At 43.3% G+C, this 22799-nt stretch overlaps 2 protein-coding genes across 19 annotated transcripts in view; both read left to right on the top strand.

The window, feature by feature from the left end:
* The window catches only part of LOC135245714 (NACHT, LRR and PYD domains-containing protein 3-like), a 126879-nt gene that overhangs the window by 11523 nt on the left and 92557 nt on the right, over positions 1-22799 (top strand). The gene's annotated exons all lie outside the window — the stretch shown is intronic.
* Positions 1-22799, top strand: part of LOC135245717 (NLR family CARD domain-containing protein 3-like) — a 36066-nt gene that overhangs the window by 6994 nt on the left and 6273 nt on the right. For 4 of the 7 annotated variants that reach the window (XM_064319004.1, XM_064319006.1, XM_064319001.1 and 1 more), the window contains 5 exons: positions 391-564; positions 15955-16128; positions 19226-19399; positions 21724-21885; positions 22521-22567. In XM_064319004.1, coding sequence (XP_064175074.1) covers positions 391-564; positions 15955-16128; positions 19226-19399; positions 21724-21885; positions 22521-22567 — 731 coding nt within the window. Of the gene's footprint in view, positions 1-390; positions 565-15954; positions 16129-19225; positions 19400-20418; positions 21704-21723; positions 21886-22520; positions 22568-22799 lie in introns of those variants that run through there. The other 3 variants (XM_064319003.1, XM_064319002.1, XM_064319005.1) reach the window with 3 other exon arrangements.

Genomic DNA, 22799 nt, shown 5'->3' with positions numbered 1-22799 from the left:
GCATCGTATTGAGGACTCATGGGAAGTGGACATGCAAGGGCAGAAAGAGGAGAAAAGCTCTTATTAATTGTTTAAGTATGCAATGGGGAAAGCTACAATAAGAGGGGAAAAGACATGGCTCCTTCAACCTGCTGGTCTGTCATCTCCCCATGGCTTCTTCTGGATCCTGTAATAGACCTAGCTGTATTAGGAAAGAACAGAACGGACACAGAGGGCCTCTTACAGTAAGTTCAGCTGAAGCACAGCTGCAGCAAGTGTGGGGTGGATATCTGCAGATCCTCAATATCACTCTTCATCACTCAACATGATTACTGTTAAATTGCACATATCAGATTTTACAGGATATTGCGCTATTTAAAAATACAATAATATATCAACTCTCTTTTGCAGACTGAACAGCTGTGACCTCACAGAGAAGTCCTGTGAAATTGTGGCCTCTGCTCTCCAGTCATCAAACTCACCCCTGAGAGATCTGGACCTCAGCAACAATAACCTGGGAGATTCAGGAGTGAAGCTGCTCTGTGCTGGACTGATGAGTCCAAACTGTAAACTACAGAGACTGGGGTGAGTAGTGCTGTGTACTGTGTGACCTTAACTAAATAGAATTAGTGATTATGGCTCTGTGCAGTGAAATATATGAAGTGCTTTCTCTCTGTTTACTCCTATGTCCACCAGCATTCTTTCTTTGTCCACATTGTTCTCATCCCTCTCTTCTAACTGCTTTAGCACAACAAAGAAAAGCAGGATAAACCCTCATGAGTCTTAGGGTTGCCAGGTTTGTGGTTCTTGACCAGAATGTAAGTTTTCAGTAGAGTCTGTAGTATCAGGTCACAGGTGATGACTGAATGCTGAATGCATGATTGACATTGTAAAATATTGACCACTTCAGTACAGTAATATGTTTCACGTCGATCATAACCTAACAAAAATGACATAACATAACATAATGATGAGAATAGGCCATTCAGCCCGACATGCTCACCGTTTTACTACCTACCACTAGTGCTAGGTTTACCTACAAACTAGATAGTATCCAGCATCGTATCAAGCCCGGTATTGACAACCCCCAGAGTTTCTGCCTCTACTACATGACACGCGCCAAGCTATTCTACACAGTGACTACTCTCTGTGTGAAAAAATACTTCCTAACATCGGTGCGGAATTTACCTTTTGCTAATTTCCTTTTATGCCCCCTCGTCATTGTGGAATTTTTAAGAGTTCGATTTGTTCCGCCGTACTTTTGTAAGTAGAAAAATAAATGCAGGCACGTCTTCGTTTCAAAATAGGTTGTTTAATGAAGCAAAGGAACTAGTGGGTCTGTTACCCAAGTACAGATAAACACAGAACCCCCAAATGACGGAGACAGTGAATACTTATACCCTGTTCCTTCAAGGAAACAAAGGGCCAAATGGTTATCTTTAAACACATCATGGGGAAGAGGGGGGGGGGGAAGAAACAAGGTGTGGGGAAGTTGGACTGAAGTAGGGGGTAGAGGATACTGCATACCAAAGGGAGAGGATGTAGCACAAAGGGTGTGAATGGGGAAGGGGGGGCGAGGTAATCAGACATTGGGGGGAAGAAACAAGGTGTGGGGAAGTTGGACTGAAGTAGGGGGTAGAGGATACTGCATACCAAAGGGAGAGGATGTAGCACAAAGGGTGTGATAAAAGGTCAATTTAACTGAGTGTGGTGGTAAACAATCAATCCTATCTGCAGCTGTCCCACTACAATGTGAGACACCTCAGAAGGGTAGAACTGTGGCTCCCATGTTTTCCAACATTCCCTACTTTTTTTTTATTTTTTATAAGAAAGTCTTCTATAATCGAAGGTATATGTATAGAAAAGAATATGAAGCAAAAATAAAACATAAAAATTAAAACAAAAAGTCTTCTATAATCGAAGGTATATGTATAGAAAAGAATATGAAGCAAAAATAAAACATAAAAATTAAAACAAAAGCACACAAATTATTCAGGGGTTATTTCTGAGCCATCCCACAGTTTCATTTCTATCAATGACTTTCTCCAACTGTTTTTTTCTGTTTGCCACAATAACACTGTGTTTGACCATTGAGGATACAAATTACTATTAGACCTACAATAGCCAGGAATATCCGGTTCCAAAAATGTGTTCTCATCAGAGCATCCTTGTTGCTTCAGGACTGTGGCCTCTGCCTGGGCCAAGCTCACCTCCATTTTTGTTTTGAGTAGTGTTGAATCACTCTCCATTAGAGCTTTCTTCACCTGAGCATGAATACCTGCAAACACATTTGACTAAGGAACCAGGTAGGCATCATCCACGTGGCCAAGCTGTTGGACTCACTGGCATCAGTAGTAGGTAACGAATGTTCCCCATCTGAACAGTGTATGCTGGTGTAAACCAGAAACCAGGGGGTGATTAACACCTTATATTACCATATGGAAGTCCTGTGGGGTGACTCATTATTATTACTATTATTATTTATTTTATTTATTTATTTTTAACCGTATAAATTTAGATGCATCATTGTTAGACCAGGGTAATATGTACATTCATGCTCCACGGCCCATCTCCCCAGGTTATCCTGTCCCTCATCCCAACTAGTTATTGCGTTAATAATGTGTCCAATTACATGTTTTTACTGTCACAATGAATTCTTATATTCTTGGAAGCTGTCTTCCACCCTCAATCATGTGTTCTAAATGAAGATTCACTTGATACTTTCCATGTGTCCTCTGTTGTGAACGCTTCACCATCTTTCCACCTGTCTGATGTCCATTAGGTGAATCCGACATCAACTGCGTGTATTGTCCCTGACACATTGGGAGTTGTTTATGAATATGACCGGAATGTCCCACTTAGTGCTGACCTCCAACCTGTTCCTGAATACCAGGAGCCTCGTCCTGATCTCGATTAATTCTGTAGGGGAGAGAAAGACCAAGTGTGAGTGTATATTCTTATGCAGTTTTAATCATTTTAACATTGACATTGGTATCAAGTTCAGCTTTGTTATATAATTTGCATTGGTCCCCATGATACCAGAAATACTGTATTGGCCTACCCGCTTTTTATTGCCAATTTCAAATTGGTTTCACCAAGTTGTCCATAACTTCGTATGGACCTTCCCAGTTTGCTTCCCAGCCTCCCCCTTTTAAAAAATTTTTAAGCATCACCTGATCCCCAATTTGAAAATTCACTCTGTATGTGGGGGAATAGGCCTGTGCTGTGTAATGATGGGCTGCTCCCATCTTGTTGGCTGCATTTAGAAGCTTACTCTGAAGTGCTTGCTGCACTTGGGTAAGAAACTCATCATGTGTGGCTCTTGTGGTGATGGGAAGAGGAACGCCCGAGGGATGTGAAATCTGCATTGGCCTGCCTGTCATAAGCTCAAAGGGCTGTAACCAGTATCGTACCCGTGTCGCCTAATAGCCATTAGTACCCCTGGGAGTGCGAAACCAATTAGAAGCAGATTTTTTCAGTTCATCTGTTGCATCAATTACAGCTTTTTGAGGCCTTGTTTTATAGTGCGATTGAATCGTTCAACCATACCACTAGATTGCGGATGATAGGGAATGTGGAAGTGTCTTTCTACCCCTAAGAGCGTACAAGGTGCAGCATTAATTCTGAAATAAATGGTGCCCGTTGTCACTTTCAATCGTTTTGGAAATCCCCATCGTGAGAACACCTGTTCCCACAAGACACGAGCTGTAGTGGCAGCATCACTCCTCCTGGTAGGGAATGCCTCTACCCAGCGAGTGAACATATCTACTACCACAAGGAGAAACCGATATCCTCCTTTTGCTGTAGGTAACGGACCTGTGTAGTCAATCTGGAGAGTTTCCCATGGGCCATCATTCAAGTGGGAGGTGCCCTGGGAACCTTGCGATGTGTAGGTGCAGGGTTCATCTGAGCACATACAAGGCAGAGTGCCAAGTGGTGAGCTACATCTGTTTTTATACTGGGCCACCAGTAGCAGCTCTGCAATAAATCTATTACCTTCGCTGGTGATGCATGACCTGAAGTTTTGTGCATGAATAAAACTAGCTCCTTACGAAGCATAGAGGGTGTTACCCAAACAGGCCCTGGATTATTGTAGTACAATACATCCTCAAATATGATCAAATTTGCTGTGTGATGTACATATGGTTCTGGAAGTTGTGTTTGTTGTCGGATGGCATCAATAACCTCTACAATATCTTTGTCTGTGGCCTGGCATTCTTCCAGATTGAGTGCAAGCGGTTGTGATAGTTTCACAGGTTCAACAGAGACATTGGGAAGTTGGTAGTGCCATGGGATGCCTGAAACAGCGGCTTCTTTTGCCAAGAGCGTCCACTTGTTATTATTATCCCCTTCAGTATGGAGCCATGTTTTGATGTGCTTTGACCTTACATATGGCTACCGTGTCTCTCTCTCTCTCATGCGCTAGGTCCCAAATTGTTTGTAGCTCACTGTGGTGAGTCAATGATTTCCCTTCTGCCGTACAAAAGCCTCTTTTCTGCCAAACAGGAGATATTCAGTGAGGGAGTTGCAAACAAAAGCACTGTCTGAGAAGATAGTAATTCGCCTGTGAACTCCTGTAACGCTGCAATTCTGCAATAACCTCAGCTTTTGCGCTGAATCCGTGGGTTTACATTTGATCAATACCTCTTTTTCCTAACTGGGGTGCCCAACATGCTGCTCCAGTATAGTACTGTCCCATTTGATAATAGCGAGAACCATCTACAAACACCGCAGAGAGTCTGCCAGTGGTATTGTACGGATGGGCCCGCTGCTACCTGTTGTTGTACTGACATGCAAGGTGTGGCTCCCCCTCATAGTCTAACATATTAGCTAATTGATAGCTTGTGGAATGCTTGACCTGTATGTTTTTATGTTGGAGTTCTGTAACCCATCGTCCCCACCGCTGGGCCGATACCCCTTTCACTTGCCCTCTTATTAGCAATGCCACCGGCGTATGTGGCGTGTGCAGAATGAGTGGGTTGAAACCACAGATGTATTCAGTGTGTGCGACTATCCAGTGTACTCCCAATATCTGCTTTGTGCACTGATCAAATGACCTTTCAACAGGTGTTAGTACTCCTGAAAAGTAACCAATTGGGATGTGTTTGCCATGAACTTCTTGCATAAGCACTGCTTTGATGCTAACAGTGGAGACAACTACCTCAATGATGAAGGGTTGTGTGTGATCTGGACTGCGTAAAGCAGGAGCTGAAGCAAGTGTTTTTTCAAACTTATGAAGGCAGTCTGTGATGCCGCATCCCATTCTAGCAAATCATTCTTTCCTGGGTTGTCTTTTAAATGCCTATAGAGAGGGCAGCTAGTTCACTGTAACCTTCTATAAAGTCCCGGCAAAACCCACAATTCCCAGGAAAGAGCGCAATGCTGTGACAGTGTATGGTCGTGGCAATGCTTGTACAAGTTCTACTTTAGCTGGATCAGGAGTCCGTCCTCCTGTCTGAATTTTTACTCCTAGGAAACAAACAGACTGTTTCATTAGTAATGCCTTTTTGGGTTAAGTTTTAGGCCCGCTTTTTCCAAGAGTGTAAGGATCTCGTCCAGCAGCTCATAATGTTCTTCCTCGGTATCTGATTGGAGCAAGATGTCATCAACATATTGAACAACATTGTGTGGTTGTGAGCAGCCCTGCAAAATGTTAGCCATACATTGATGAAACAAGGTAGGTGAGTTGTGAAAACCTTGTGGTAAGCCTACCCATGTGTGCCGTGTCTCTGAAGAAAAGCAAATTTGTATTGACTATCCATGTGTACTGGAATGCTCCAAAAACCATTTGATACATCAAGAGTCGAATAGACTTTTGCAGAACCCGCAACTGAGACATCATATCAGGGTTGCTTGCTACCAATGGTGTGGCACTGGGGTGTGTTTATTCAGCTGCCTGTAATCAACAGTTAATCTCCAAGAGCCGTCAGGTTTCTTTACTGGCCACACAGGGGCATTACATGTTGAGATGCATTCTCTGATACACCTTGCTGCAAAAGAGATTTTATTGTTAATTGTACAGCTGTCTCTGCTGACTTGGGATAGGTTACTGTTTCTGTGGGGAGGATCTGCGCCTCGGACAGCAACCTGCATGTTAGAAACTCTCCCACAGTCATGCTTATGTGTTGCCCACACTCCTTTGTGTTTATCTATGATATTAGCTAGAGTTGCATCGGATGTTTGCAGTAAGCCAACTACATCATAAACCATAGGGTTTTTCACTGTGTGAACAGAATGGGTATCAGCAATGGTCATAGGTACCTTGCACCCTGTGGATCTGTTGGGCCCTGCCAAAGAACATTATTAGCTAAATCAATGACTAAACGTCCTTTTGTTATTGCATCTGAACCCAGGATGTTCCCTTCATGGGTTCTGACCATACATAATGGTAAATCAAAAGATATATCACCAATCTGTAATGTCTGTGGAGTTGAGATTTGGGCTAGTAATGCGTTGCCTCCCACTCCCATTAGCTGGACTGTTTTACCACTCTGAGGAAAATTAGTTCGGTGAGTTAATGAGCAAGCTGCTCCTGTGTCAACCAAAAATTTGTCTTGATAGCCTCCAACCAAAACCGTAACACAGGGGCGACCTTCCTGATCTATTTGCAGATTACTCACCGCTGAAACTGAGGCTTGACACCGTCATTGTGGAGCTGGACTATGAAAGAGATTCCCAGAGCCTTTCTGTGTGCTTTGATCAGCATGTGCCTTAAGAATAGACAATAGGTCTGTGTATGTAACAGTGCCTTCAATCTGGGGCTGTTCTGTCTGAGGCTGTTGCACACCCAGCTGTTTTGGTCCCTTTCCTTCCATCCCACCTCCTTTTGCCCAGCACTGTCGCTTGGAATGACCAACACGCTTGCAATTATTACACACCCGGGGGCTCTTACACTCATTTTGAATGTGGCCTGGCTTCCCACAGTTAAAACAATTCAATTTTACCTGACCCTCGTTAGATGCTATTGGCGCAATCCTTTTCCTAGAGCTCTGTTTGGGGGAAGAACTGAGTTGAGACTCATTCCACACGGTTAAACAGTCCTGGATATCCCTGCCTATGTGTTGTCTGACTGGCTGTGCACTCAGTTCCCTATTGAATTGTAACAATAAATGTTGACAGGTAGGGGAGACGAGATCTTTGTATTTACTTATTACTAAACTCCAGAATACCGGGTCGTCACCTGTCAATAGCGCTCTGTTCCCTCCAACTCTGTTTCGATTGAACACACTTATAAATGTTCTAAGAAAGTCAGTGGGGTGCTGCCCTTCCTTCGGTACAAACTCGAGAATTTTACTCATGTCAGCTATAACGCGATGTCCCACAGTCTCGCTCATTATCCTTAACCTCGCGTCATGACTGGGGAAAACAACAGGGTTTCCCTGACCCTGAATGAATTCTAACGGAATAGTAACCGATGTAGGAAGCACAGATTGTAACAATTTACAACAGTCCTTGTCCGTTAGTGCGTGCATTCGCTGCAGTGTTTGCACCTTTTCAGCAATTGCAGTCGGGTCACTAACTCCGTCCCATGTGGGAAGTTGTTGTTGCAGTGTAGTCAACTCCGACAGTGTAAGATCGCGATCAACCTGCTGATCTTCATATTCATATGTGATAGCCCCATTAATAGGATTATGCGTTCCACTCGTACGAACTCGGCGTGTAATTATTGGCGCAATTTTTGTGTTTTTTGCCCCGACTGATTTAGTCGCTTTGGGTGATCTAGCGCTTCTGGAAACCACCCGTCGGCGACTAGAACGAAGTGAGTCGACAACAGATGCACTACATTCTGTACCACCAGCATGCCATTCCGGCTCTTCATCTAAACTTCTATCATCGCTTTCTTCATTATCGACATCTACCAAAAGAGTTGCCGTATTCGCCTGTCTGACTTCCCATTCATCATCTTCAGAACTGTATTCTGACTCACTGTGCTCCTCTACTGTCCCTAAACCAAGCGCTGCCACTCGCCGTTTCATTACAGTATTTGTGAATTTTTGCTTTGTCATTTTTTCCTTCAACAATCTTAACTTCTGTACAATCGCTCTATCCTTATTCTCCCCAGACACATTCCATAACTCTTTATATGCCACCTGAGCATCGCGTAACTGTCCCTGCGTTTTAACCAATTCTGCCGTTGTGTTACTCAATTTCTCCCTCAACCGGCAAATTTCTTTTCTAAATTCTAAGTGTGTTGTGGCATGTAATATACGTTCTGCGACAGATGCTTCCAACTCCTTTGAATTTACCTCCAGTGCTTTATTCAAACTTTCAACTTCACCTCGCAATTTAGGAACCTCTACAACTTTATCGGTCAAAAACTTAATCGTTTGGACCATAGCCATCACACAGTTAGCCTGTCTTGTTTTCTTATTTTTCTTCTTTTCATTGCGCTGCTCACAAGCAGTTTGAAGATATTCAACAACATCTACTTCCTGTGGTACGTTGTAAGGACCCTCCTTACAATGTTTGTTCAACAACATAGCGGCCCACGATTTCCAACCATTCACCTCCATTACTAAACTCCTGTACAATGGACAAACAAACTTTTGGTACTTGAAATTGTCCAAGGTCTGTGTAACTTTATACAAGCCCCTGTCTAGAACACTGTACACATGTACAATCAATTCTGACCACTTGTATTTTAAAACATTACACAATTTCCGTAACTATTCCTCTACAATATTACATACATAAATATTTCATACTCACAAATGTACGTGGTCCGTTCCGTGCCTTCAAGTCCGTTTTTCCTTCAGCGTTGGCAAATGGCTTCCAAAACAGTCCTCTTACTGTAATCCTTTCTTGAATTCGGTGTCAACGTAAAAAAGAAAGTCTCTTCTGTAGGCCAGTGTCACACGCGAATGTCAGCCTCCCCGGTTTTTTTTTTTTTTTTTTTTTTTTTTTTTTTTTGAAAAAAACGCAACAAGAACGACGGATTTGGGCTGGCTCGCCAATAATGTGGAATTTTTAAGAGTTCGATTTGTTCCGCCGTACTTTTGTAAGTAGAAAAATAAATGCAGGCACGTCTTCGTTTCAAAATAGGTTGTTTAATGAAGCAAAGGAACTAGTGGGTCTGTTACCCAAGTACAGATAAACACAGAACCCCCAAATGACGGAGACAGTGAATACTTATACCCTGTTCCTTCAAGGAAACAAAGGGCCAAATGGTTATCTTTAAACACATCATGGGGAAGGGGGCGAGGTAATCAGACATTGGGGGGAAGAAACAAGGTGTGGGGAAGTTGGACTGAAGTAGGGGTAGAGGATACTGCATACCAAAGGGAGAGGATGTAGCACAAAGGGTGTGAATGGGGAAGGGGGGCGAGGTAATCAGACATTGGGGGAAGAAACAAGGTGTGGGAAGTTGGACTGAAGTAGGGGTAGAGGATACTGCATACCAAAGGGAGAGGATGTAGCACAAAGGGTGTGATAAAAGGTCAATTTAACTGAGTGTGGTGGTAAACAATCAATCCTATCTGCAGCTGTCCCACTACAATGTGAGACACCTCAGAAGGGTAGAACTGTGGCTCCCATGTTTTCCAACAGTCATACTAACAGAGCTGAACCTGAAGAATCTCTTGTAGTTCACTTTGTTGATCCCCTTTATGAATTTAAAAGACCTAATCAAATAACCCTGAATCTACTTTTACTAAGCTTAAAGAAGTTAAGCATTTGAAGTCTTTCCTCAAAACTTTTATCTTTCATACCAGGAACCAATTTGGTTTCCCTTCTTTCAGCCTTCTCCAGATCCTCTATATCTTTCTTGTAGTACAGTCCCCAGAACTGCACACAATTCTGTAAGTGTGGTCTGACAAAGGTATTGTATAAAATAAGTATAACTTCCTTGGATTTACAGGGCTCCAGACTAACTTTTTACATTGGATGCACTGGTGTGCCAAACTTTTTCATTCAGGTGCAGCAGCACATAATTTAGTTAGACCCAAAATTTTTCACCGCGCCTTTTGGCGCCGTAATAATACATTTTAAGTGTTACCTTTTTTGTCAGTTCCCATACACATTGGTAATTTCTTAACACATGTAAATGATTGTAAACAGGAATAAAGGTGCAGATAAATGTTTTCTCTTTATTTAAATCACAGCACAAACAAGAAACGGCAATAACCTCAATTGTTTAAAAAATGAACTTAAAAAGTGCTGATGTTTAAAGTGCTTGACAAACTCAAATAAATAAATCAAACTCAAATAACTCAAATAAAAGTGTGCGCTGCTCCCGGAGGAGTACAGGGCGTGGTTTCACACATACACACTAGTGATGCGCGGATCGGCTCTGACGTCATCCGAATCCACATGTACGCATAAATCATCCACCCGCCACCCACCCGAACAAATTATTTTCTCCGATTTAGAGACCCGCACCCGATCACACATTACCGCTATTTCTCATTATTTCGCAGCTGTTGCATATGACATACCCAGCACTTGACTCGTCATTCACTAAATCGCTCCCACACGGAACTTTTCTGCCCTTCCTTTTTTAATTCTCCTTTTTAAATTTTCTCTCTGATCTTTTTTGCCTCCATTGCTGCTTAAGACAAATGGACGCCGCAATTGGCGCAACGAGAGTCTAGTCTGCTAATTCGCGCCTGACGAAAAATGAAGCTTAAAATATGTTCACATTTTAGAGAATGTAATTAATATTTTCCTCATTAATGATGTATTATTTCACCCACCCGCAACCCATCCGCTATTAATCAGAATGTTAATTTTTATGACTCGGCCCGCCCGATCCGCAGATTAACCGTGGTGCCCGCGGATATAACTGCGATCCGCACATCACTAATACACACATGCCTTATTTTTTTCCCCACCCGCATTCAGCGAAGAAGAATATCAGGGTCAGAGCCAATCAGAGGCAGAGTAGGGACAGGTCTTCGCAGAATGCGGGTGGGGTAAAAAATAACGCAACACACACACAGACAGACCTGCTAAATATCAGGCGCACCGGTGCGACCAATGAAAATGTTTAGTCGCACTTGACAGATTTTTGGTCGCATGTGCAACAAAATGGTCGCACTCTGGAGCCTTGATTTATACTCACTACTATCCCAGCATCCTGTTGGCTTTTTTACTGCAACAGCACAGTGCCTGGAACCTGAAAGGTTTTGATCAACTATTACTCCCAAAATTGAGCACATTCCAAAGTCGTTCTTCCCGAAGGTGGGGCGACATGGCTCAGGAGGTAAGAGAGATTGTCAGGCAGTCGGCGGGTTGCCGGTTCAAACCCCACCCTGGGCGTGTCGAAGTGTCCTTGAGCAAGACACCTAACCCCTAACTGCTCTGGCGAATGAGAGGCATCAATTGTAAAGTGCTTTGGATAACAGCGCTATATAAATGCAGTCCATTTACTATAAAGTAATCTAGCCTGATGTTTTTATTTTACATTACAGGCATTTAGCAGACGCTCTTATCCAAAATGCTTTTACATAGCATTTTTTTTTACATTGTATCCATTTATACAGCTGGATATATACTGAAGCAATTCTGGTTAAGTACCTTGCTCAAGGGTACAACGGCAGTGTCCTTACGCGGGAATCAAACCTGCGACCTTTCGGTTACAAACCCAGTTCCTTACCCACTGTGCTACACTCCGTATTTCCCACATGTCGAACTTTACATTGAGCTGTATTGAGTTTCATTTGCCAGGTTTCCACCGACTTCTGGATTCACTTCTGTCATATATTGCAGTCTTCATCCATCCCCATTATTCACTACCTGCTCTGCACTCTAATGAAATCCATACTTACACTAGAGCTACCGCGGTTACTGCATTACCGCGGAAATGCAATCACGTGTTGACGACAGGGAAACTTAATGCTACAGGGCATAGGTGGCTTGCTGCCCTAGCCACGTACGATTTTGAAGTAAAATATCGCCCTGAGAAGGTCAATGTCGAGGCTGATTTGCTTTCCCGAAACTGGACACTGAGACGTGGAGAAACCTTTCACAGGGTGATGTGAAGGCGATTTGTGGTTGTGTGCATGTGCAGGAGTCTAGTGACAGTGATGTGCACTTGGCAGACAAACTAGGTGTTCCAGCAGATGGTGTTCCTGAGCTGTATGATTTTGCAACTCATCTCAATTTGGGTCAGCTAGAACAGTTCACCCGAGAAGACCTGCGAAAAGCGCAGCTAGAGGACAGTGTTCTCAGAGTAGTTAGAGAGGCTTTGAACACAGGTCAGTGGCCGGCAAACTAGAGCTGCCGCGGTTACTGCATTACCGTGGTAACGCAATCACGTCACGTCCACCGCAGAGTCAAGCTGATCACCGCTTCACCGCTGGGTTTTGTTTTTTTCCCGTTTATTTTAGGCCAATTGGTTATGTTCCAATTTTACTTGTAAAAGTTGTGATCTGAAATAAATGCAATTGCAATTTTAAAAATAATTATAATTATAATTGTGTAGCCTATTTTCTTCACTCCATGTGTTCGAAAGTTTACACTCACAGTTGCGCAGTTAATGTTCTGATCAGAGAATGTGTCACCCAGAACGTGCTTTGGAACTGTTGGCTACGGAACGTTTTTGCTTCAAATTAGGCTAAAAACATGGATCGTGTAGCGAAACCCAACGTTACTTCTCCTGTTTGGGAACATTTTGGCTTTGAGCCCGATGAAGATGGAAAGCCAAAGAATTTGGATGAGGCAGTGTGCCCCATTTGCAGCAAGAAAATCAACGTCATGCGAGGAAACAGGACAAATCTAGCATCGCATCTTAGGACCACTCACCGTCCGTTATACGATGCAATGAAAGGCACCCCATCTACCTCGGGAGGTACCGGCTCGGCACTACGTCAGTTAGGAGTCTCAGAGGCATTTGCCAGAGTGACTAAATACAACCGGGACAGCAACAAGTGGCGAGCACTTACAACAACTGTAACAAAGTATTTGGTTGTGGAGATGGTGCCCTTCCGGACTGTAGGAAAGCCATCATTCCGAGCTATGCTTCAGTCCCTCGACAAGCAGTATGAACTGCTGGGCAGAACCTATTTTTCGGAAACAGCCATTCCAGAAATGTACTTGTAAAAAACAAAATCGTAGCCCGGAGGTTTAAATTATAATTTTTTTTATGGCGGTTACCGCAACGGTTTGAATGGCTTCGCTAATTTTTGCGGTAAGGAAAAAAATCCCACCTGTCCATAGCCACGCTCCCAAACACCATCTAAAAGCACCCTCCCCTAGGCCTGGAAGCTAGGCCTCTTATAGAGCCCATGGTTAGGTAATGGGCCACAGCTGCAGCAATACCTCTCTGTAGGGCCGATGCTGCCCCCTGGTGGACAGCACCCCATTCCTTTCCTGGCATCACATGTTAAACAGGCAAAAGCTTTGAGGATATGCTGTGGGGCACTCAGAACAACACCAATTAATGCATTACTAATGAGATGGGAGAAATACCACTGAGGCATAGATGGATAAAACTTGCTTTGCATAACTGGATTAAGTTTAAATAATCTAGTGTAGATCACCCTGCTAAGCCTCCTGTTGAGAACTCATGGACATGCATGGGATTAATTGTTAATTAATTGTGCTGCAACATGATGAACAGACAAACCAACTAATAAATAACTCTCCAGTGCTTCCTCAGGCAGTATGTGAGAAGGTCATCCAATTGATCTGGCGTAATCTGAATTATGGAGTGAAACATTCAGGCGAAGAGCCACTTCCTCCAAATGGCTGAACACTACAGGGTCAATCTCTGTGATGCAGCTACCTGGAACAAACTGTCAAGGCATCCACACAAAAGAGCACATAATGAGGACTAGCATTTTCAGCTAGGTCAGCCAGGCTCAAGCCTCTGGCTATCTCTTGCCTGTATAGGAAACAACAGTTTTCCTATTTGGCTCAATCCTGAAAATATAACTAGAACTAGATTAATCATTTTTAATACAAACCATTCACACCTACATCCTAATTATGATTTAATACCATAATGGAATTTCTGGGACGTGCCATTCAGAAACTGACATGGCGAGCTAACCTAAGTTTTAATACCTTTAAAGGTTCACACAAAGTAAGGTAACTCAATACAGTTTGATGTTTTAGGATACAAACACTGTTTCTAATCTATCTATTGATTACATTTAAATGTTTTTCATAGCCTATTGCCAACTGGTGAAAACTTATCGCAATACTGTACATTTGTAGTGTAGTCAGGTTATCCACTAGGTGGAGCCCTAGGCTTTTCGAAACAGGAAATACCAACCAATGTAAGACATCAGTGAGGTAGCTTGTACAGGAGATTGAGTGCAGCCGTACTGTATGTATGCCACAGTTCTTTAAGCTCTAAAGTAAAGTTTATCATGAACTCTTTTATGTCGTCCTGTTCTTTTCCCTTCTGAAGTTATCCCAGCATTATTCTGCAGTTCCCGTTGAATGTCTTCCTTTTTCGATCCTGTTATGTTCCCTTGCTCTGTGAGTCTGCGTGCATGTCTTAATCCTGCAGGTGGAGCTGATTGCTCTATCAAAAATATGCAATCTGTTAGTCACGAAAAGACTGTTTACGATTACATACATTTGGATCCTTTGATAGGCACACACATTACAGCACCCAAAAAATACTTCTGGTAAATAATTTGCTTATATATCACCAAAACAAACTTTTATTTGGCATCATTTCCCAAAATGTTTATCAAAATCCCTCACCTTTCGTTGGAGAGAAAGCAAGGGTCATTCTGAGTGTTTATCCTGAAATACGTCACTCAAGCTGCACTACCTAACCAAAAAAATAAAATCTGTGTTACGTTTTGCCCTGCTCTGCCCTACTAACGTAAATGTGGTAAAAAGCAACCGGTGTTGAAGCAAGGCATGTACAGTGAATCTACGTACTCTGGTATTGATCAACCAATGGGAATATTGTGACACTGATATATTTTCATTGACAGCCCCCTCATTAACATATGGATTAAAAAAAATACAGAAATATATTGTGGCACTGCACTGGGCGTGACGGTGCAGGCGGGGCGGCACAGAAATACACAGACCGGAGGTTTGGGGAAAAATAGCCCAACAGGGCCTTTTATTTACCAAAAATTATATACAAAAAAACCAAAGCAAACTCGACAACTAAAGTCTCTTGTCAGAATTAACTTAAAGTAAAGCAACCAAAATTAGGAGTAACGGCGTCCGGAAGACCGCTGAGGGGATCCCTCTTCAAAGCAGGAAGAGGGATGTGGTCCTGCGTCTCCACCGGATTCTGCAAAGTAGGGGAAAAGTTATCAACAGTTTTCAACAGCTCTCCTGCAGCCCAAAACCCCCTCTCCTCAAGGGAGACAAAAGGCCTCCTTTTAAGCTCCCAGCCATCTCCCTGGAGTGGCAGCAGCTGTGTTGCCTCATTGATTGCAGGTGTGTTGACTGCAAAGGAGGGAGTTGAGGAATTTCCAATTTGCCGCTCTCCAGGGTCCTGTGGCTGGGCTTCCTAGAGTGGCGCTGTCCTGGGTCCTGAAGAGCTGGCCTGGTGGCAGGTTTTAGCTGATGCCTATAAGGCTGAGAGGGGCACTGTGGGGGCATGCCCCGATCCATGCCACAATATATATATACAGGCATAAATTAATCAAAACATAAATAAGGATATAAGTATATACAGAAATAAATGAATCAAGCAATAAATAAATATGGGAATGAACATCCACAGAAATGACTGAATCAAGAAATAAATATGGAATTTTTTGTTAATTGAGCCAAGTGATGACCTTTTTTGTGGATTCGTCAGAATACTTTATGAACATAATTAATATAAACTCTTCCTGTTTTTGTGTGTACTGTGTACATCCCAGGAATGCACGTACTGTACAAATAGGAAATTCCACATTTATCTGCTGCCAAGGTGCACAGTGTGACAATTAGCAGTGAATTTCAATTGTGTGTGTGGTTGTATGTGTGTGTGTCTGTGTGGTGTGTGTGTGTGTGTGCGCATGTGTGTTGTGTGTTTGTGTGTGTGTGTGTGTGTGTGTGGTCTCTCCACAGGCTGGGTTGGTGTAATATCACAGATGGCGGCTGTGATGTTCTGGCCTCAGTCCTGCGCTCTCCTCACTCAGAGCTGAGAGATCTGGAGCTCAGAGACAATGACCTGCAGGATTCAGGAGTGAGAGCGCTCTCTGCTGGACTGGAGGACCCACACTGTAAAGTGCAGAGACTGGGGTGAGTACAAACACAAACCCCTTCAATCAAAAAGGGTTCCAATGTGACAAAATACAGCACTAATGTTAATAATGACTAAATATAGCACTAATATTACTAATGTTTTTAATGTTAAAATAGACAAGAGAGTTATTTTTCTTCACTGAAATAAAGCAACATTTTCCTGTTCTTCCTCTTGGTAGAAACCCATTTTAAATCTGACATGAGTTGGAAAAAACATATTTTTGAGAAGCGTCAAATCGTTTCTATTCATACATTATTCAAAATTATGAAAATTAATTGAACCTGTTCAAATTTAGTTTAACTGGTCATTTTCTTAAATAGTCATGATTAATTCAAGAGCCCTGTTATTTTATATTGAGCTGTAGAAGGTGTGTAACACACTGCTATGTGTTTGACACACACAGCCCTGTTAGTTTATATTAATTTGTGTAAGGTGTGTAACACACTGCTATGCGTTTGACACACACAGCCCTGTTAGTTTATATTAGTGCGTGTAAGGTGTTTAACATACTGCTATGTGTTTGACACACACAGTCCTGTTAGTTTATATTAGTGTGTGTAACACACTGCTATGTGTTTGCCACACACAGCCCTGTTAGTTTATATTAATTTGTGTAAGGTGTGTAACACACTGCTATGCGTTTGACACACACAGCCCTGTTAGTTTATATTAGTGTGTGTAACACACTGCTATGCGTTTGACACACACAGCACTGTTTATTTTAATGTATGTAAGGTATGTAACACACTGCTGTGTGTTTGACACACATAGCCCTGTTATTTTATATTAATGTGTGTAAGGTGTGTAACACACTGCTATGTGTTTCACACACATAGCCCTGTTATTTTATATTAATGTGTGTAAGGTGTGTAACACACTGCTATGTGTTTGACACACACAGCCCTGTTAGTTTATATTAATGTGTGTAAGTTGTGTAACACACTGCTATGTGTTTAACACAAATAGCCCTGTTAGTTTGTATTAATGTGTGTAAGGTGTTGTGGCAAACACGCCTGCCACAGGCCACCGAAGTGGCTTTCCTAGGGGCCCTCCAGCACAGAGACACAGGGAGATGATGTTCCAACAGTCCAGATTTATTGACGAGGGTTTGGCAAGATGGTACAGCCAAATGAGCAGATGTAAAACCCTGTCATGACAGAGAGGCTCTCTCGTGTGAGTGGGGATGGCAGATTTAACCTGTGCGCACTGATTACCTCACTACGCACAGGTGCAGCCACTCCTGCTCCTGGGTCCAATTAGCCTGGCCAATTATCTCATTCTTAACCAATCATCCAATTGGCCAGGTCTAATTAGCTTGACCCAGGGCAGGTGTGGCTGCTTAAACCAGCCATCCCCACACCACATACCCCCAACGCCAAACTGAGGCCAGGTGTTGAAGCAAGGCATGTACAGTGAATCTACGTACTCTGGTATCGATCAACCAATTGAAATATTGTGACACTATGACATTTTCATTGACAGCCCCCTCATTAACATATGGATGAAAAAATACAGAAATAAATACAGAAATATATTGTGGCACCGCACTGGGCGTGACGGTGCAGGCGGGGCGGCACAGAAATACACAGACCGGAGGTTTGGGGAAAAATAGCCCAACAGGCATTTTTATTTACCAAAAATTATATACAAAAAAACCAAAACCAAACTCAACAACTAAAGTCTCTTGTCAGAATTAACTTAAAGTAAAGCAACCAAAATTAGGAGTAACGGTGTCCGGGAGACCGCTGAGGGGATCCCTCTTCAAAGCAGGAAGAGGGATGTGGTCCTGCGTCTCCACCGGATTCTGCAAAGTAGGGAAAAAGTTATCAACAGTTTTCAACAGCTCTCCTGCAGCCCAAAACCCCCTCTCCTCAAGGGAGACAAAAGGCCTCCTTTTAAGCTCCCAGCCATCTCCCTGGAGTGGCGGCAGCTGTGTTGCCTCATTGATTGCAGGTGTGTTGACTGCAAAGGAGGGAGTTGAGGAATTTCCAATTTGCCGCTCTCCAGGGTCCTGTGGCTGGGCTTCCTAGAGTGGCGCTGTCCTGGGTCCTGAAGAGCTGGCCTGGTGGCAGGTTTTAGCTGATGCCTATAAGGTTGGGAGGAGCACTGTGGGGGCATGCCCCGATCCATGCCACAATATATATATACAGGCATAAATTAATCAAAACATAAATAAGGATATAAGTATATACAGAAATAAATGAATCAAGCAATAAATAAATATGGAAATGAACATCCACAGAAATGAATGAATCAAGAAATAAATATGGAAATAAATGCAAATACCCATTTGTCAGATTTTGTCTATTAATTTATTTGTACATTCATTAATTTTTACATTTTCTGTTTTAATTTATTTATTTATACATTAATTCATTTATTGAGTAATTTATTTATTTATTTATTATTTTTACATTTTTGGTCCTCCATATACCTGTAGTACCAGTCAATGGCAATAATCAGTTGTGGTGTTTCTCTGCAGCCAGCAGATGGCGCTGCAGTGTATTTCATTTGCCGCCTTGGTTACATTATTAGATGAAGATTGAATGTTTTTAAAATACAAAGATGTTTGTAGACTGAAGGTGAGGTAAAGTACACCATAGTGATCATACTAGTGCTGTTTCTTGTGTTAGCAAATGAAATATGTTTGCAATCATGTTGTTTGCCATGTGATATCATCGCAACATGGAACAGTTTTGTTAATGAAATCCTTGCAGGAAGCCTCCAACCTTGAGTTGAATTAGCTCCTTATTTTTAGTTATTTTTTGTTAATTGAGCCAAGTGATGACCTTAACATAATTAATATAAACTCTTCCTGTTTTTGTGTGTACTGTGTACATCCCAGGAATGCACGTACTGTACAAATAGGAAATTCCACATTTATCTGCTGCCAAGGTGCACAGTGTGACAATTAGCAGTGAATTTCAATTGTGTGTGTGGTTGTATGTGTGTGTGTGTGTGTGTGTGTGTGTGTCTGTGTGGTGTGTGTGTGTGTGTGCGCATGTGTGTTGTGTGTTTGTGTGTGTGTGTGTGTGTGTGTACATGTGCATGTTTGTGTGTGTGTGTGTGTGTGTGTGTGTGGTCTCTCCACAGGCTGGGTTGGTGTAATATCACAGATGGCTGCTGTGATGTTCTGGCCTCAGTCCTGCGCTCTCCTCACTCAGAGCTGAGAGATCTGGAGCTCAGAGACAATGACCTGCAGGATTCAGGAGTGAGAGCGCTCTCTGCTGGACTGGAGGACCCACACTGTAAAGTGCAGAGACTGGGGTGAGTACAAACACAAACCCCTTCAATCAAAAAGGGTTCCAATGTGACAAAATACAGCACTAATGTTAATAATGACTAAATATAGCACTAATATTACTAATGTTTTTAATGTTAAAATAGACAAGAGAGTTATTTTTCTTCACTGAAATAAAGCAACCTTTTCCTGTTCTTGTTCTTGGTAGAAACCCATTTTAAATCTGACATCAGTTGGAAAAAACATATTTTTGAGAAGCGTCAAATCGTTTCTATTCATACATTATTCAAAATTATGAAAATTAATTGAATCTGTTCAAATTTAGTTTAACTGGTCATTTTCTTAAATAGTCATGATTAATTCAAGAGCCCTGTTATTTTATATTGAGCTGTAGAAGGTGTGTAACACACTGCTATGTGTTTGACACACACAGCCCTGTTAGTTTATATTAGTGCGTGTAAGGTGTTTAACATACTGCTATGTGTTTGACACACACAGCCCTGTTAGTTTATATTATTGTGTGTAAGGTGTGGAACACACTGCTATGTGTTTGACACACACAGCCCTGTTAGTTTATATTAATTTGTGTAAGGTGTGTAACACACTGCTATGCGTTTGACACACACAGCACTGTTTATTTTAATGTATGTAAGGTGTGTAACACACTGCTATGTGTTTGACACACACAGCCCTGTTAGTTTATATTAATGTGTGTAAGGTGTGTAACACACTGCTATGTGTTTGACACAAATAGCCCTGTTAGTTTGTATTAATGTGTGTAAGGTGTTGTGGCAAACAGGGTCCAATTAGCCTGGCCAATTATCTCATTCTTAACCAATTATCCAATTGGCCAGGTCTAATTAGCTTGACCCAGGGCAGGTGTGGCTGCTTAAACCAGCCACCCCCACACCACATACCCCCAACGCCAAACTGAGCCCAGGGAGAATCTCTGGCCGAAGCCTACTCCCCCCCCAGCACTCCAACCAAGCAAAAAAAAAAAAAAAAATCCAAGCATTCTTAACACTCCCCTAACACATCTTTTCAGGGGCAGGTGGCCCCGGAACAGTCCAGTACATGTCGCGACCCTCCCCCGGACGATGAGGCAGCCCTCCCCCCTCCTCCCTCTCGGAGCGTGGGGAGTCCTGGGCTGCTCGGCTGGCTGGTGGGGGTGTCACCGGCTTGGGCTGTTCCAGGGGCTGTGGTGGGGTGGCTGGGTTGGTGGGCTGGTGGGCTGGCTTCCTTGTGGCGCTGGGGACCAGGAACCCTCGTGGCTGTGGTGGCCGCCAGTCGGCTCTGCTGGTAGGCTGCTGCAGGCTTATCCCCTCATGGGCTCCGGGCAAACCAACCAGGCCAAAACAACAAACTAAAACAACAAAAGGGACAAAAACGGAAGCAAAACGGCGCGGCCACCGCTCGTGCGCCGCCCGTAGCTGACCCGCCTTCCCGGCCAAGTCCAGCTCACGGCGCGACCACCTCTCGTGCACCGCCCGTAGCTAACCTGCCTTCCCGGCCAGGTCCAGCTCCCCAGCGTCCCAGCCGAGGATCACTTCCTTCCCCTCCCTGATCATCTCCCGCTCCCTGTCTTTGGCCTGGAGGATCTGTCTGAAGCCATGTCAGGAACACCTCAGTTGCACCTCCTCCAGTGTGCCTCCAGGCTGGCCCTCCTGTGCCTCTTCCCTGTGCCGGAGCAGCCCCACGTTGGGCGCCACTGTGGCAAACATGCCTGCCACAGGCCACCGAAGTGGCTTTCTTAGGGGCCCTCCAGCACAGAGACACAGGGAGATGATGTTCCAACCGTCCACATTTATTTACGAGGTTGGCAAGATGTTACCGCCAAGGAGCAGATATAAAACTGTCATGACAGAGGCTCCCTTCTGTGAGTGGGGATGGCAGATTTAACCTGTGCACACTGATTACCTCACTACGCACAGGTGCAGCCACTCCTGTTCCCGGGTCCAATTAGCCTGGCCAATTATCTCATTCTTAACCAATTATCCAATTGGCCAGGTCTAATTAGCTTGACCCAGGGCAGGTGTGGCTGCTTAAACCAGCCATCCCCACACCACAGGTGTATAACACACTGATATGTGTTTTGATACACACAGCCCTGTTAGTTTATATTAATGTGCTGTAAAGTAGCACACTGCTATGCGTTTGACACACACAGCCCTGTTAGTTTATATTAATGTGCTGTAAGGTGTGTAACACACTGCTATGTGTTTGATACACACAGCCCTATTAGTTTATATTAATGTGTGTAAGGTATGTAACACACAGCTATGTGTTTGACACACACACAGCCCTGTTCGTTTATATTAATGCATGTAACGTATGTGTGTCCTCTCTGCAGGCTGTCAGGCTGTAGAGTCACACAGAGAGGCTGTGATTCTCTGGCTTCAGCTCTGTGTTCAAACCCCTCACACCTGAGAGAGCTGGACCTGAGATACAATCACCCGGGAGACTCAGGAGTGAGAGCGCTGTCTGCTGCTAAACTGGACACACTCACACTGCTGTAAGTACAGAGAGTTTCCACAATGCACCTCACACACACACACACACACACACACACACCTGAGAGAGCTGGACCTGAGACACAATCACCCAGGAGACTCAGGAGTGAGAGCGCTGTCTGCTGCTAAACTGGACACACTCACACTGCTGTAAGTACAGAGAGTTTCCATAGTGCACCTCACACAAACACACACACAGAAGGAGTTGGGGGGGGGGGCATGGAGGGCACTGTACAAACCAGCGTTACTCAAGAGAGTTGGGGATCTCCTGTGGAGGGTGCTGCACGGGATCACTGCAGTAAATAAGATGTGGTTCTTGTAGTCAGGGGTTTGATCAGGGACACAGTGATGGTGGAGTTTCAGTATTACAAAGCAATGGAGAACCTGAGTGTGTTTCAGAGTGTGTGTGTTATAAGGGTGTTTTATGTTCAGTGGAGGGAGGGGAGCTGTTTTTGCACATGGAGCAGTGTGAGTGAATGGGATAAGTTTCCTTTCTGACAGATTTGTGTTTTTTTCATATGATCGTGGTTTTGTGTTTTATTGTGCCTTTGTTTTTATATATGTGATGTCATTGGTGTGTTAAGAGTGGAAATAAAGGATGGTTAAAATTCAGAATTCTGTTCTGCTGTTCTTACAGTGTGGACCATGGAGGAGAGAACAGGACCAAACCAGGACCCAGGAAATGTGAGTCTGTATCGACAGAACACTTTGCATAGATACACACTCTGCTGTGTGTGTGTGTGAGAAAGAGAGACTTCTCTCTTACACACATAAACACACAAACAGAAACACACATGTACACAAACACACACACAGAGGTACTATGACAGTTGTTTCTCTCTCACACACATAATAAGGTGAATATTAATAGTGATAATTAATGATAATTAATCTCATTAATGTCTCTGGTGTGCAG

The sequence above is a fragment of the Anguilla rostrata genome, chromosome 19, assembly GCF_018555375.3.
Source record: "Anguilla rostrata isolate EN2019 chromosome 19, ASM1855537v3, whole genome shotgun sequence".
Classification (NCBI taxonomy): domain Eukaryota; kingdom Metazoa; phylum Chordata; class Actinopteri; order Anguilliformes; family Anguillidae; genus Anguilla; species Anguilla rostrata.
Note: the sequence above shows the minus strand (reverse complement) of the source record. Positions and strands in the feature narration are given on the sequence as shown.